Source organism: Musa acuminata, chromosome BXJ1-3 (genome assembly GCF_036884655.1).
Source record: "Musa acuminata AAA Group cultivar baxijiao chromosome BXJ1-3, Cavendish_Baxijiao_AAA, whole genome shotgun sequence".
Lineage (NCBI taxonomy): Eukaryota > Viridiplantae > Streptophyta > Magnoliopsida > Zingiberales > Musaceae > Musa > Musa acuminata.
This window is the reverse complement of record NC_088329.1, coordinates 31,441,553-31,457,657: the sequence shown is the minus strand read 5'-3', so window position 1 is coordinate 31,457,657 and position 16,105 is coordinate 31,441,553. Positions and strand designations below refer to the sequence as shown.

General features: G+C 38.3%; 1 protein-coding gene across 1 annotated transcript; it reads left to right on the top strand.

Annotated features, from left to right (window-relative positions):
- The first annotated feature begins 1,232 nt into the window (after positions 1–1,232).
- LOC103978327 (type IV inositol polyphosphate 5-phosphatase 7-like) lies at positions 1,233–5,608 on the top strand. Its single transcript, XM_065149850.1, has 14 exons — positions 1,233–1,539; positions 1,660–1,741; positions 1,983–2,051; positions 2,165–2,252; positions 2,340–2,444; positions 2,516–3,019; positions 3,104–3,239; positions 3,363–3,547; positions 3,641–3,749; positions 3,834–3,982; positions 4,073–4,371; positions 4,443–4,528; positions 4,742–4,781; positions 4,872–5,608. The coding sequence occupies exons 1-11, from the start codon at positions 1,492–1,494 to the stop codon at positions 4,293–4,295; spliced, it is 1,698 nt and encodes a 565-aa protein (XP_065005922.1). The 5' UTR covers positions 1,233–1,491; the 3' UTR covers positions 4,296–4,371; positions 4,443–4,528; positions 4,742–4,781; positions 4,872–5,608.
- Positions 5,609–16,105: the final 10,497 nt, after the last annotated feature.

The window sequence follows — 16,105 nt, the reverse complement described above, 5'->3', positions numbered from 1 at the left end:
AGTGCCTCCCTTAGCTTTCTTTTGATGCTTCCACGACGAAATTAACCTGCATTTCTCTGCCTGTGCTCATCAACAGATCGATTCTCTTCAGTTTCTTTCTTCCATCACGAAGAACAAACCTTGATGAAGATACGTGTCTCCGAACTAGCCAAACCAACAATGTCTCTGAACACTGCCCTAGGTTGAGCCAAGATCCAACCTCAAGACTCCCCCACTTCCCAAAGTTTTGCAGATCTATCTATCTGTCTCATCCAACACCCACTATGGTTGCAGACCACTCGAAAGCCATGCCGAAGCATTTCCAACAAAGTTCTCACCTTGCAGACCCCTAGAAAATCTCAACTCTTCTCCATGCAGGAATGGGAGCGCTGAACATTCCCCATGCCACATAGCATTTAGCCATCAACACCTTGAAGACAATGCAAAGAGTCACAAGTTTTACCAAAAGAGAGGACAGATGGGAAAAGAAGGAAGAACTACTGCTATCAAAAGAAACAGAAAGAAAAATTGTCTGAAAAGTATGTCTCTCCCCATGCAAACATACACATCACGACCCGGAAAAACTCGACATTTTCAAAGTTGAACAAAATCTCTCTCTCTCTCTCTCTCTCTCTCTCTCTCTCTCTCTTTCTGCATCCTTCTGTGTCATTTTCATTAGATGTTTTTATCGTTTTATTTCTTTCCTTCCCTACACCTGCCTCATGGGAAGGATCAAGGAGAGGAGGGGGTGTACGCCATACTGAAAAGGGGCCGTTGTGAGGGGGAAGACTCTAAATGGTGTGTGGGGTCTGGCGGCTCTTCTTTTCATTTGTTCTCTCATTAGTTTCCATCTTAGATTTTCTTGCTTGATAACAACATTTTTGCTTCCATTCCCCTGTTATGGTTTTGTCTTGGATTTTGGAGGAAAAAGACATGAGAGAAGGGAGAGAGCGAGAGAGAGGGAGATGGGGGGCCTCTATATGCACTTTATTCTCTTAAAACTGGATACTTTAATCAACTCCTAGGCACAAGGATTTGAAGGAGAGCATGCCCCCAGTCTCTCCCTCCATTCTCCTCACACACCATCCCTTCCTACCTTCTCAAAGGTGCGTGCCTGCACTCTTCTTCTTCTCCAAGATCCAATCTTTTTCACTTCCTTGCATTTGAACTCTATGGTTCCCACTTCTTGTTTCAGTCAGCAATCCTCCACATCAAAACCCATCTAGAGAGGGGAACAAAGATCACAGCTTCCTTTTTCTGAAGAGAATCTGGCAGTGACTCTCTCCAGTTCCTTTTGATCTTGTTAGATAGCAAAATTAACTTCCTAGTAGATTAGTAAGTGAAGTAAAGGATCTGTATCTTTGTTTTCCATAAAAATATCTACTCTGCTCTCTGGTTCTCTGCATCTTGTTCTTCTCCAGGAGGAGGGAACAGTATGGAAACCAGAAACACCAACTGTTTCCATTCCCTTTCATTGCCTGGAGATCTGAAGACGACCGTTTATTCAGCTCTATGAGGGCATCTGAAACCATGAAAGATGGGACTTCGAAGAAAAGCAAGGTTTTTGCTTACAGATGCTCTGAGTAGACCTGTTGTTCTCTTACAGTCAAGTGCCACTGAGCTTCGTGGATTACTAATGCTTGCCTTCTTTTTCTCCTTCTTTCATCTGTTTGAGAGCAGCTCTCATGGTCCAAGTCCCTTGTAAGATGGTTCAACATCAAGAACAAAGCTGACGACTTCCATTCAGATTATGTCAGTAGAGGTAGAGATGCTTATGTCACCCTTACTTCTGCTATCATGTTCATTGCTTGTGGTGCTGTTTTGTCTTCCACATCCCTTTTTCTTCCTTGTCAAAGCTCCCTTCTCTTCTCTCCTCAGCATCTGCTGAGGACCAACTGCTTCCCCTTCAACACTGTGAAACAAGTCATGGGTCTGATGCCCATTAATGCAGAACACAGCCTGGATTCCTTGTTCTTCTTAAAGTGTGTGCGTGTTCTTTTCAGGAGGCGATGAGGAATGGCGGGTCAGCATCACAGGGACAGAAGCTTACTCTGTCAAGCAAAGCAAAACAGGTTAAACAGTGCATCCTCCCAGCCTTGCAGCTTTGGACCATGTCTTCCTTCTCTTTCCCTTCCCTCTCTGAATTGTTCCTATTCCTCACACAAACTTCAATTTGTGTCATCAGAGAGATTGTCCAGGAAGAAGTCCGATCAAGTTCGACGAGGAAAGATCGATCTTGTTGCAGCTGAAGTCACCGAAACCCAGCACTACAGGTACCTTCAAACAACAACCAACCAATCACCCATCCATTCCACTTCTTAGCTGCCTTGAGCCGCTTACCACTCGATTTCTTGGGCTAGGATCTTCGTTGCAACATGGAATGTAGGTGGGAACTCCCCAAAAGGTAGTCTGAATCTTGATGATTGGCTCCAAGCCTCACCTGCTGCAGACATATACGTCCTGGGGTACGTGCCTCACCTTCGTGCATCTTCCTCGAAGCGTCTGTGATGTGAAGTTGCCTGTTTTGGTCTCTCAGATTTCAGGAAGTTGTTCCTCTCAATGCGGGAAATGTTTTGGGGGCAGAAGACAATGCTCCTGCAAGGAAATGGGTTGCTCTCATTAGGAAGACCCTCGACGGTCTTCCCGGCAATGGCAGCAGCAGCAGCTACCAGACACCCTCCCCTGTCCCAAACCCAATCATGGAGTTGGACGACGACTTCGAAGGCGCGACGACGTCGAGACACCAGCATTTGCTCCACCGCCGCTCGTTCCAGTCCTTGAGCCGTAGTTTGAGGATCGACGGGGACGTCTTGGCCCCGCAGCCCCGGTTAGATCGCCGGCACAGCATCTGCGAGCGTGTCATTTTCGCAAACAGGCCAAGTGATTACGACCCCAGCTATCGATGGGGTGGCTCCGACGACGACGACGACAACATCAGTGGAGATTACTCCCCTAGCATGGCAGCACACTACTCGCCCATGTCGTATGGCCACGCAGCTTCCTCATCCATGGAGGGGCGAGATAGACCAGGACATCCAAGGTAAAAATAAATACCTCAGAACTATTTGAGCATTTGCTTTCCAGCAAGAACTCAACTGGAAGAAGGATTTCACCTCTCGACCAGGTATTGTTTGGTGGCAAGCAAGCAGATGGTGGGGATATTTCTCACTGTATGGGTGAGAGGAGATATAAGAGAGAGCATAAGGAACCTAAAGGTCTCCTGTGTTGGTAGAGGTTTGATGGGTTATCTTGGGAACAAGGTAAGATTTAGTTGCATGTCTCTTGCTGTCTCTAGCTTCAATGCAGTCAATTCCTTAATGCTGCTACCGGCCGCAACACGAGAACCACATCACTTGGAGGATTGTTAAACTTGTTTCTTCCAGGGTTCGATTTCGATTAGCATGTGTTTGCACCAAACAAGCTTCTGCTTCATCTGCAGCCATTTGACTTCTGGGCAGAAGGATGGAGATGAGCTGCGGAGGAACTCTGATGTGATGGAGATCCTGAGAAAGACCAGGTTCCCTACGGTTCATGGTGACAGGTCACCTGAGACCATCCTTCAGCATGAGTAAGCCTGTTTGCCATTTGCTTGGCGAAGTGAACACCCGACTACGTTCCGCTAATGGCTCTCATGTTTGCCGTTTGCTCTTCTCCCTAGTAGTCGAATAATTTGGCTTGGAGATCTAAATTACCGCGTTGCTCTTTCGTATCGCGCGGCCAAGGTACTTGTCGAAATGCGTAACTGGAAAGCACTGCTGGAAAAAGACCAGGTAGAGTCGTGCTTCTTAGCGAAGATTTCATGTGATCACGAGGAACACTTTCTGGTGGCTCATTCTGCTCTTTCTCTGAAGCAGCTTCGGATAGAAAGGAGGTGTGGCCGCGTCTTCCGGGGATGGAACGAAGGAAGAATATACTTCCCTCCCACATACAAGTATTCAAACAACTCGGACCGCTACGCTGGAGATGACATGAACCTCAAAGAGAAGCGTCGAACGCCTGCATGGTATCATTTAAGAACAAACAATTTTCACTACAGTAGCTTAGAATGCATTGATCTGATATGTGAAGCTGATCAAATTGTTTCACGGATCAGGTGCGATCGCATCTTATGGTATGGAAGAGGCCTCAACCAGCTCTCCTACGTTCGTGGCGAGTCCAGGTTCTCTGATCATAGACCTGTTTCTAGCATTTTTACAGCAGAAGTCGAGTCGATTAATCACCGCCGAATACAGAACATGGATTGCGCTGGCTCTCAAGTAGACATCGAAGAGCTTTTGCCCTTCTCAAATGGTTACACAGATCTCGGTTTCTTTTAAAGATTGCAAGCGGTCAGATGCTCTAAGCTCTATCCATCCAGAGTTCCTAGAGAACAATCTCTGCAATCAAACCAAGGTATGCTTGCGGTCATGTGCATGTTTCCAGTGACTAGAAAGAAATACTAAGCAAGTTCTCTGTTGTCACAGTTCATAGACGTATTTGCTTGTGGAAGACTGATAGTAAACCTGGATCACTGAATCAAAAGTCAGCAACATTTTGCTGTGGTCTTCTGGTAAGTGTAATGAATTCCCATCATTCCTATTTGTCCATATAAATTGGAATGGAGATACATTAATGAAAAGAGCATGAAAACCTATAGTTTCATCCTACTTTACACATTAGACTTCAAAGAATTTATGAAGTTACACTAATTTACATTCATATGTCTCGTGCTTTGTGGTATTTGAACTCCCAACTGATTTCTTTCAATATGTTGACAACACAGACTGATGGAAGAAGAGACTTCCCGTGAAGACTAATCGAAGGCAAAGATGGATACTCTTTTGACAACTTATGTTTGAACTGTATAGTATCAATACGTCTAATAATTTTCGTGTTGCTTTGTGTACCAACAGGTTGGGTGCATTCAACCCTCATAATTCTTGACAGACCACGATAGATTTCAACAGTCAAAAGAATAACCAGCAGAAGAAAAGCTACACTTACCCTATGTAGTTTTCTCGGTCAACATAACGACTGCAAGGTCCACATGGAACAAGGAGTTCCTGACAGTCGCTGACTAACACTGACATGGCAACAGTGGACTATCAAATTCACAGGTTAAATTTTTTGGCAGCTTCTATCACTTCTTCTTTATATATTCTCTGTGAAGGAACATGGGAATTTTGCAGTTTGAGGTGGGGACAAACAGTAATAACTGGCCAATTCTTTTTCATATTTTACAAGTTGGGGACACTCATTGCACTGCAGATAAACTAGTGTTGTAGGTTATGACACGAGCATGGTCAAAGATCTGAGCTGCAAAAGGCTATTCTTTTTATATTTTGTGCAGATAACCCGTGTTATTTTCTTTCTTTAGTGTTGGAAGAATTACAAGAAGATATAGAAGTACAGATATGATCGTAACACTTGGATTATTGTTCTCTGAAATCAGACTAAGAGTACAAATCAAGTTTTTTTTTTTTTTTGAGAATGTTGTATCATAAAGAGAGAGTCTTGTAGTGATGGTGTAACCTCGTTAATTCTTTATTAGAATCATGTAGTAAGCTGGAGATTGGCATGGGGCTTGTGATTCTCTCTTGTGAGTGTTGAAGTAACAAATGGCTGAATTATGATCACTGGGACCATTATTAAGTACTTAGGGCATGCAGTAGTGTTCAAGAGATTGATAAGATCATCAAAATAAGTTACTGTGTGGGTGAGAGGTGTAAGCATAAAATCTATAATTATGTCATATAAAAAATACGGAGATAACTTTTATGCTAGGATCAGAATCAAATGGATAGATCTAATTATTACGATGCGTACCTTTTGATGTTATTTGTTCAGAGATCTCGTCTGATCTGCTAAGTATCGTTTTTGATCCAAGATTGCTATAGGTACCGTCTTTAATCCAAATCCGCTGCGGAATCTGCAAGGAGTGCAAGGAATAGATCATTTATGAGATTGATGGATTTTTGGGAGAAAGGGTTTTTGGGGAGAGAAACTGAAATTCCTCAATGGAGAGCTGCATCTGTACATAACGTGCCAACGCTCTCTCAACCCTAGAGGTCCTGTCCTATTATAGGCGAGAGCAGAGGGTCTACGATAAGATCTTAGGATATTTCCTTCCATTAAGGTTATCTCCCGAGGAATCGTTCCGTAAGATGGACTTCTATTATATTGGCTAAAATATTTCAACGAAACCTAATTAGTTATATATTATATATCTTATTCAATTATAAAAGGGCCACAAAAACCTAACATTCTCCCACTTGGCCCATTAATTGATAAGATATAAAAGAGATATTCAAAATCAAAATAAACAAAACAAAATTTGTTTGAAAAATAATTTTACCTAATTAGATTCCAAGAAATTTTGAAAAGCATTTTATACATGGTCATGTTTTAAAATAAGTCAATAAGTCCAATAAACATAATAATACTATATTAAGTCCAACTATCAATGCGAGTCATAGCGGTTGTATTTCATCAATGTTATACTCCCTTCTATGTACCACAACATTGTTAGTCTTTCCTAATATAGTCCATAATGACCTATGTAATTTGTCTTGTCAAGACAATCATGTTATTACATTCAACCATAATATACATAAACATAAATGTAAATAGGATAGCAGAAACAGATAACTTTAATTAAGCAAGAAGAAGGTCAATAATAGTATCAACATAAACATGTATCACCATATCCTTTATGACTTGCTCACAAGCTCCATTCTAAGAACATGTTCTTTGAATATTTTACACTGTAAAGCTTTTGTCAATGGATCAGCTATCATCAGTGGTGCTCAAATTCTCAATTGACACTTGCTGTTTCTGGACTCTTTCTCTAACCACCAAGTACTTTATCTCAATGTGCTTGGAACCACTAGAGTACTTGCTATTCTTAGAGAAGAAAACTACTGCAGTGTTATCATAAAATATCTTCAGCGGCCTGGCAATTGAGTCGACCACACCAAGTCCCGAGATGAAATTTTACATCCATAAAGCTTGATTTGTGGCCTCAAAGCATGCCACAAATTTAGCTTCCATTGTTGATGATGCAATAAGCGATTACTTTGCACTTTTCCAAGAAATTGCCCCACTAGCTAATATAAATACAAATCCTGAAGTGGACTTCATACTGTCGAGGCAATTTACAAAATTAGCATCTGAATATCCTATCACTTCAAGCTGATCTGATCTCCTGTATATGAGCATATAATCTTTCGTCCCTTGTAGATATCTCATTACTTTCTTTGCAGCTTTCTAATGTTCCATTCCTAAGTTGCTTTGGTATCTTCCCAACATTGCAACTGCAAAACTAATATATAGTCTTGTACAAGTTTGAGCATATAATAGACTTCCAACTACGCACCCATCAGGAATATTCTTCATTTGATTCTTTTCTAAGTCATTTCTTGGGCACTGGTTTTGATTGAATTTTTCACCTCTAGTAATAGGTACATCATTAGTTGAGCAAAGCTGCATATTAAATCTTTCCAAGATACGATCAATATATCCTTTCTAAGATAATTCTAATAATCCTTGAGATCTATCCCTGAATATCTCAATGCCAATAACATAGGCTGCCTCATTTATATCAACCATCTTAAAGTTCTTGTTGAGAAATATCTTGGTTTCGTGCAATAAACCAAGATCTCTACTGGCAAGTAAAATATCATCAATATATAAGACCAATATAATAAACTTGCTCCCACTTACCTTCAGATGTATACACTGATCAACAGTGTTTTCCTTAAATCCGAAGGAAGTGATGGTATTATGAAATTTTATATACCATTGTTTGGAAGCTTGTTTAAGGCCATAAATGGATTTCTTAAGTTTACAAGCCCAATTTTCTTTTCCCTTTTCAATGAATCCTTCAAGTTGTTCCATATAGATTTCTTCATCTAGATCCTCATTCAGAAATGCTGTTTTCACGTCCATTTGATGCAACTCAAGATCATAATAAGCTATCAATGGCATGATGATTCTTAATGAGTCCTTTATTAAAACTAGAGAAAAAGTCTCATTATAGTCGATGCCTTCCTTTTGAGAAAAACCTTTGGCCACAAGTCTAGCTTTATATCGTTCGATATTGCCCGTTGAGTCGCGTTTTGTCTTAAAGACCCATTTACAACCGACTCTTTTGCAATCATTGGGCAATTCAACGAGATCCCAAACACTATTCTAAACCATTGATTTTAACTCTTCTTTCATTGCATCATACAATTTTTCAGAGTCGTTACTTTCTATGGCTTGTGAAAACGATAAGGGGTCTCTTTTTATTCTTATATCATAATTTGATTCTTGTAGATATACCACATAATCATCAGAAATGGCATGTTTCTTTTTCTTTTGAGATTTTCTCAAATCTGCTAATTGTGATTGTTCTATAAGATTATCAGCGGCGACATCAATATTCTGTGAGAGTTTTTTTATATTATTTTATTGTTCACCCTCATCAATACTCTCATTGATTTGAGGAACAACAATATCTCGAATAGGAGATGATATGGGAGAATTAACCTGAATCTCCTCGATATCAAAATTAATCCTTCGAGATTTTTCACTCCCATTGATTTCACCATTTTCTAGGAATTTTGCATTACCAGATTCTACTATTCTCATACTATAATTAGGGCAATAAAATTTGTATCCCTTGGATTTTTCTGGATAACCAATAAAATATCCTGAAATAGTTCTTAGATCCAATTTCTTTTCATGTGGATTGAATACTCTTATCTCTGCAGGACACCCCCAAATATGTAAATGTCTTAGACTGAGCTTCATACCAGTCCATAACTCAAATGGAGTCAATAAAATTGATTTACTAGGAACCCTGTTCAAGATGTATATAGCTATCCTAAGAGCTTCACCCCACATCGACTCAGGTACAGAGGAATAACTTATCATGCTCCTAACCATGTCCATCAGAGTACGATTTCGCCTTTCAGTAACACCGTTCTGCTGTGGCACACCTGGTAATGCATATTGAGCACAAATACCCTATTGTTCTAGGAATCTAGCAAAAAGGCCAATATTCTGACCAGATCCATCATATCTGCCATCAAATTCACCACCTCTGTCAGATCTGATAATTTTAATTTTTCTATCTAATTGTCTCTCAACCTCATTTATGTATACTTCAAGAGTATCAATGGCTTGAGACTTTTCATGTATTAGATAAACATAGTCATAACTAGACAGATCATCTATAAATGTGATGAAATATTTTTCTCCACTAAAACAAGAAATATGGAGTGGTTCGCAGATATCAGTATGAATAATCTCAAGGAGTTCTTTACTTCTTGTGGCATTTTTCTTTATATGTTTAGTTTGCTTTCCCTTAATGCAATCTATACAAACATCAAAATCAGTGAAGTCTAAATGTTTCAAAATATTATCCTTCACTAATCTTTCAATTCTTTCCCTGGAGATATACCCCAATCGTCTATGCCACAATATAGAAGATCTTTCATTATTGAAACTACGTTTCAATCCAACACTTGATTGTAGGGTCATTAATGTCTTTGCAAACTCAATATCCAAATTAATTCTATACAAACCATCACATAGAATTCCAGAACCAACTTTTATTGAATCATAAAACATACTGAGTTTGCCACTACCAAAAGAAAGACAATATCCTAACTCATCAATTCTAGAAAGAGAAACCAAATTTTTAGAAATTGTAATGACATAATATGTGTCAATAAGATCCATCAAGTGACCCGTCTCTAAACGTAGACCATAAGTTCCCATTGATATCACTTTCTCTTTAAGATGATTTCCCATAATGATAAATCTTTTATGTTCTTTTGGTTTCCAAATTGAAAGAAATCCCTGCATGTTATTTATAACATGAGTTGAAGCACCAGAATCAATCCACCAAGTGTTATGAGGAACTTCTGTAATATTTGATTCGAAACATACAAAGGTCGAGTTAATACCTTTCTTTTCGAACTAAGTCTTGCGTTTAATGCAATCCTTCTTCACGTGTCCTTTCTTGCCACAAAAGAAGCACTTTACAATAAAGGTTTTCTTTTCATTAGTCCGTTTAACATTTCCAAACCCGACAAGTTTCTTTGATTGATAATGCTTCAATTTTCTTTTCTTATTACCAGCTCCTTGAGTAGTAGCCATGACATTATATGAACTTTCCTGTCTTAATCTCAATTCTTCCTAAACACACATGTTAGTCAACTCATTCAAGTCCCACTTATCCTTATTTGTATTATAGTGAATCTTAAATGGGCCAAACTGAGAAGGAAGAGAATTGAGAATAAATTGCACGAGGAAAGATTCATCAACATTTATGCCTAATGTTTTAAGTTTTACAGCTTTGTCAGCCATATTGAGGATGTGATCCTGAATTCCTCGAGTACCATCATACTGAGCCGTAGTCAGTTCTTTCATTAATGTGCCAGCCAATGACTTATCAACAGATTTAAATATGTCTTCAATAACTTTTAAATATTTCTTTGCGCTAGTTGCAATCGGTAATGAAGTCTTTATGTTATTTGCAATTGTCATTCTTATAAACATTAAACTAAGCCTATCAGATCTTTCCCAAGCCTCCATTTCATTAACTTATTTTACAGTATTTTCCTGCTTTTCAACAAGTAATGCTAAATCAAGATCTAATACACCCAGTGTGAATTACACATGCTCTAACCATTCTGAATAATTTGATCCAGATAGTACAAGGACATTAGATGCATAAGAATTTATATGCGGAAGTACTACTGCAAAAAAAATATAGAACAACATTAATGCTTTGAGTTTGTCAAAAATTGATGAATTATTGATATCATCTATATTACACCTTTGGGTGAAATATTGACATATCTAGTGTTCAATCAAGAATATTTATAGAGGACTGATATCATCCTTGTGGAATAATGTTGTTACCTTTGGGTATACAACCCTAAACTACAAGGATATCCAAAAACAGTATCATCCTACCCCATCACAAAATTATTTGAATTAGATTCTCCTTTAGAATTATCTAAATCTCCTAATTATATGTGTCATTATGAATATTATTTCCTTAATGTCATTTAGGACTAATTCTTTAATATTATTTTATAAGTCATTAGTCCAGATCACTTTGGTGGCTACAAGACTAATGCAATAATATAAAATAAAATATAAAATGTCCTATAAACGATAAAACTTTTATTGTAATTCATATCACAAAAGTGTATCATCCCAGGCCACTTTAGCAACTACTAGTCAGATAAAACTCAGGGAGATGAGTTACAAATAATATTCATTAATTTCTTTAATTTTTGCTAAGCAGTTCAATAATAAAATAACTATAATAATTATTGAATATTAATTCTAAGCAGTTTAATAATAAATAACAATAATAATTATTGAACATTAATGCTAAGCAATTCAATAATAAATAACAATAATAATTATTGAACATTAATGTTAAGCAATTCAATAATAAATAACAATAATAATTATTGAACATTAATACTAAGTAATTCAATAATAAATAATAATAATTATTATTGAACATTGATGCTAAGCAGTTCAATAATAAATAACAATAATAATTATTGAAAATTAATCAGTAAAAAAAACTCATATGATAATCATGATAATATAAAAATCATGCCTTCATGTGAAAGGTAAATATTATTTCATAATTTCATATATATACATGTGAATAAGTAAATAAAATTCTAAAAATAATAATTAAATTTTTTTTTTACCATATGTATAATCAATAATTCATATGAGAAGACTATAAAGTGAACCATAATTTATATTTTTTTAATAAAATTAAATCCAATTAAATAATCAAAAATATAATCATGATTAAAATTAATCATAATTATAATAAATCATATTTATAATAAATCTTATTTATCAATTTTATAATTGAGAATATAAACTAAATTTCTTAATTTTTGATAAAACCATAAATATTTGAAAGAATATAAATCGGAAATAGGCGAATGGCAGAACTATAATTTGGTAGAAATTAGACCCGAGGGTAAAATAGTAAATATGTTGGCAGCACATAAACTAAAATTACGAAATTTGCAAAGGGCAAAACTGTAATTTTAGAAAACCCTAGCCTCGAGGATAAAATCGTAATTATGCCAAAACCCTAAAATGCCTTCGCTGCCGTCGCCGTCAGCGCGTGCTGCACTATCGCCTGTGCGTGCGGCTACCGCCGCCGCGGGGCTGCCACTTGCCCACGCGCGGCCACTGCTGCTGCGGCGGTTCCTGTCCTCGCGTGGCTGCTGCCAGCGCGCGGTCGCCGCTTGTGCACGTTTTGCTCATGCACGGCCGCCACCTGGGCTGTCTGCCTGCATGCGGCCGACCGTCGCATGGACGGGTTATGGCCGTGTGCGGCCGACCGTCGCATGGACGGGTTCTGTGATGCTTGTGTACGGGACGGGTTCTGTGATACGCACGCTACCCAACGTAGTCGTAGATTCACAGCGAGGTCGACGGTGACCATTGCTGCTTAGCAATTCTTGGAAGATGAAAGTAATTTATGCATCGTAAATAAATTTACAGATCTAATGCATTTGATTTCAAAAATCTAGGCTCTGGTACCAAATGTCGGCATAAAATCTATAATTATGCCATATCAAAAATGCGAAAATAACTTTATAGGATCGGAATCAAATGCATAGATCTAATTATTATGATGCGTACCTTTTAATACCATCTATTCAAAGATCTCGTCTGATCTGCTAAGCACAGTAAGATTGCTGCAGGCACCGTCTTTAATCCAAATCCGCTGCGAAATCTGCAACGAGCGAAAGGAATAGAAACTGAAATTTCTCAACGATAAGATCTCAGGAGATTTCCTCCCATCAAGATTATCTCCCGAGGAATCGTTCCATAAGATGGACTTCTATTATATTGGCTAAAATATTTCAACGAAACATAATTAGTTATATATTATATATCTTATTTAATTATAAAAGGATCACAAAAACCTAACAAAAGGATCATGGACTTGGGGCAGCGTTGGATTTTGGGAGAACAGTGCCACAGTCGCCGTCGCCACTGGACTAGTGATGTCCTCTCATCATGCAGGTTTGGAAGGATACACATTAGACATTGTTGAGGAGGAGATTGCTTGAGAAGAATGAGGCTGCAAAAGTCCCTTTATGGCGAGAAGCATACAAAGAATTAACTGGTTTCATTTTCGGAAACCAGATGGTACTGCACTTGGCATGATTGCATATCATGTGACAGGGTGACAGATTGGCCTCCTGCAAATCATCTGAGTGGTCATGCATCAGAGGTTGGACCCTTCACCAAAGACAAATGTACAGATTCTTCTTTCTTTTCCATTTCTAATAGAGAAGCCAATTTTTGTTGCCTCTGTTGGGTTTTCTTTTGTTCGAAAACTAGGAGGCTGAGATTCCTAGGTTTGTCTCAGAATGTATGTACAAACAAGCGTGATAACCATCACATCCATTTGTGTGAGGTTGTCCAATGCAGATGTCCTTCATTCCATGCTAGAGGACAGTTCGTTAAGAATCATTGCTGAAACAGTGAGAGACTTCCGCAATTGTCTCATCAGATTGACTGAACTGTCTGTTGTTACCTATTGCACATGCAAAGAAATTAATTTTGAAAGTTCACCATTATTTTTGGTCATTGGCACACGACTCTTGAATTTTTTTTCTTTACCTGCTTAAGAACTTGGATAAGCAAATGGCCCTTCACAGTGTCCACATAGGTGCAAAATAAATCATTTGCAATCATCTGTCAAAGTCTTGTAATGCTAACCCTCGATATCACATCTTAAAAACCATTAAATCAAAGTGTTGTATAAGCACTGCTAATAAGAAATGAACTCTTATATTCAGCAAATATTCAACTCCAACCTATATATTGAGTGGCCAGTCTTCATGGTACATGAGTCCTCGACAGGACAACATTACAACTAAAAGAGAGACAAACACATGGAAACATAACATGATGAACATCAATGCTCGCAGTCAGAGTAATGAAGTACTCATGCTAACACAATGACACAAGCTACTACGATTTACAAATACCCAAACACCTAATGATATGCTTGATCAGTAACATGTGTGCTAAAGTTTCATTCTTCAATCACCTATTATATCAGAAACAAGAAGATAACACTTAGAATACACAAAGAACATAATAAAAAGAAGACGAACTGCAAAATAGTACCTTCAGTGTGGTTACAATTTCAGTTGCCCCATGCACACAACTCGGGTGCTCCCAGTGATGACATGCTTCACAAACCCGAGTTACCAACTGCCACCATGGTTGACGATCTAACTTCAAAGCTAAACAATACTATCTTACAAACTCTTGTTCTAATTTTGAAGAGACAAGCTAATAGAGCATAAATCAGCAGAAGAGATGACTAGTAAAAAGACAATCACAACCTATGACTTGTAGGTTGCAGAGAAGGCAAGAGGATAGAAATCGTAGTTCCAGCCATCCAGCTTCTTCATCCCTAAAACCAGAAGAAGTGGCAAGGGGAACTTTGACACCACTGCCTTAGAAGCTAAATGTAGAGTGACGGCGACGATGGAGGAGAAGAGGAAACATGGAAAAAGAACTAAAATAAGGCATGCTGACGCAATTAATCTTAACACACACTTCATGATTGAAGCCGCTTAGTAAACCTAGTGTTTATACAGAACATCTAACGAAAGAACAGAAAGAACACGATGAAAAGCTTGCTACCGACATACGACACCAAATGACAGCCAAGGTCTTCAACACCTGATTGCCAGATAGCTGTGAGGAAGTTGTAGGTAAAACCCAACTGTAATTTGATGTCTCAATAGTTCACTTGCTCTACCTTACTAAAACTTTCTTCCTTAACCATCATTAGGTTAATTCTTCACGAATTATCCACTATTCTTCTTCCCAGCTATTACATTATTCCTTCCTCTAAATAAAACTCACCTACCTAAAGAACTCCAGCAATGCGAGCTAGAGAACCATAGTTAGTTAACATACAAAGACAAGCTAGCCATCAACTTATTCACTACCACCTACACAGGTTAAAACAGAAGACGTTTATGTGCAAAACTTTTGAACCTCCGTTCCCCTCCGTCATCAGCAACATCCCCATCTCAAATTCTCCGTGGCAGTGGCATTGGTAAGAAGGAAATTGTTGATGGAAGAAGTGGATTCTCTGGTGAGAGAAGAGGGCACTGATTTTGATATAGGTGGTATTGTTGTAGGGAAATTTAGGGCGATATCACATGCGTCGTAGAAGAATAGAAAATAAAAATCCTTAAATTTTTTATAAATTGTGTTTATTGTCATGTGAATATTAGTGCGCAAAATCCACAAAATCGAAAACTGCGTATATGAAATATCATATTTTACTTAGGGAGATCGTATATCCACGAATCCTTGTAGATCTGTAAGAGAGGATGAAGGAGGTCAAACGTCCTCCTCTCTAACGGTGATCCACATAGTAGGGCTACGACGATGCTCTTCAAATCTTCAGGCCTACTATCTGAGGAGGAGAAAGGGAGAGGAGATGACAACAAAGAGAAGCTCTAGTCTATGAACTTTTGGTTCCCTTATATTTATAGAGGCCCCCTATCAACTTAACCCTAATAAATCTTGTCCTATTGGGTACTGGATCTCCATCCAACTACCAAAGCCTCTTAGATTAGTGGATTTATATTCAATAATATCTCATTGGCTCTTATTAGATCTCATCCATATGATCCAATAATTCAGGGGTTTATTGGATATCCAATAAGATAGGGGCTTTGACGAATATTTTATATTCGAGCCTCTACTCATCGTAATGTCTACCATATGTGTGTGATCCTCTAGGCCTAATATCGAGTTGACAATGAGACATACTTGTTAGAACTCCTTTTGGCTTAGTGAATTATTATCTCTATAATAATTCACTCGACTCATCGACTACGGACATACTAGGCCACCACGCCGTAGTCCTTCGATGATACAGGGGAATCCAATCCATTGGATATATCTATCCTCATTTATCATGTATCTATAGTCCCTCATCCATCTAATATCCTAGAGATCGTATACCGGGCATGGTGCTGTTAGACCCATACGGTTTCTACTTGAGTTTCGTTCTAATCGAATTCTCCTAGAGAACTCTTTCTCTCCCAATCTGAAT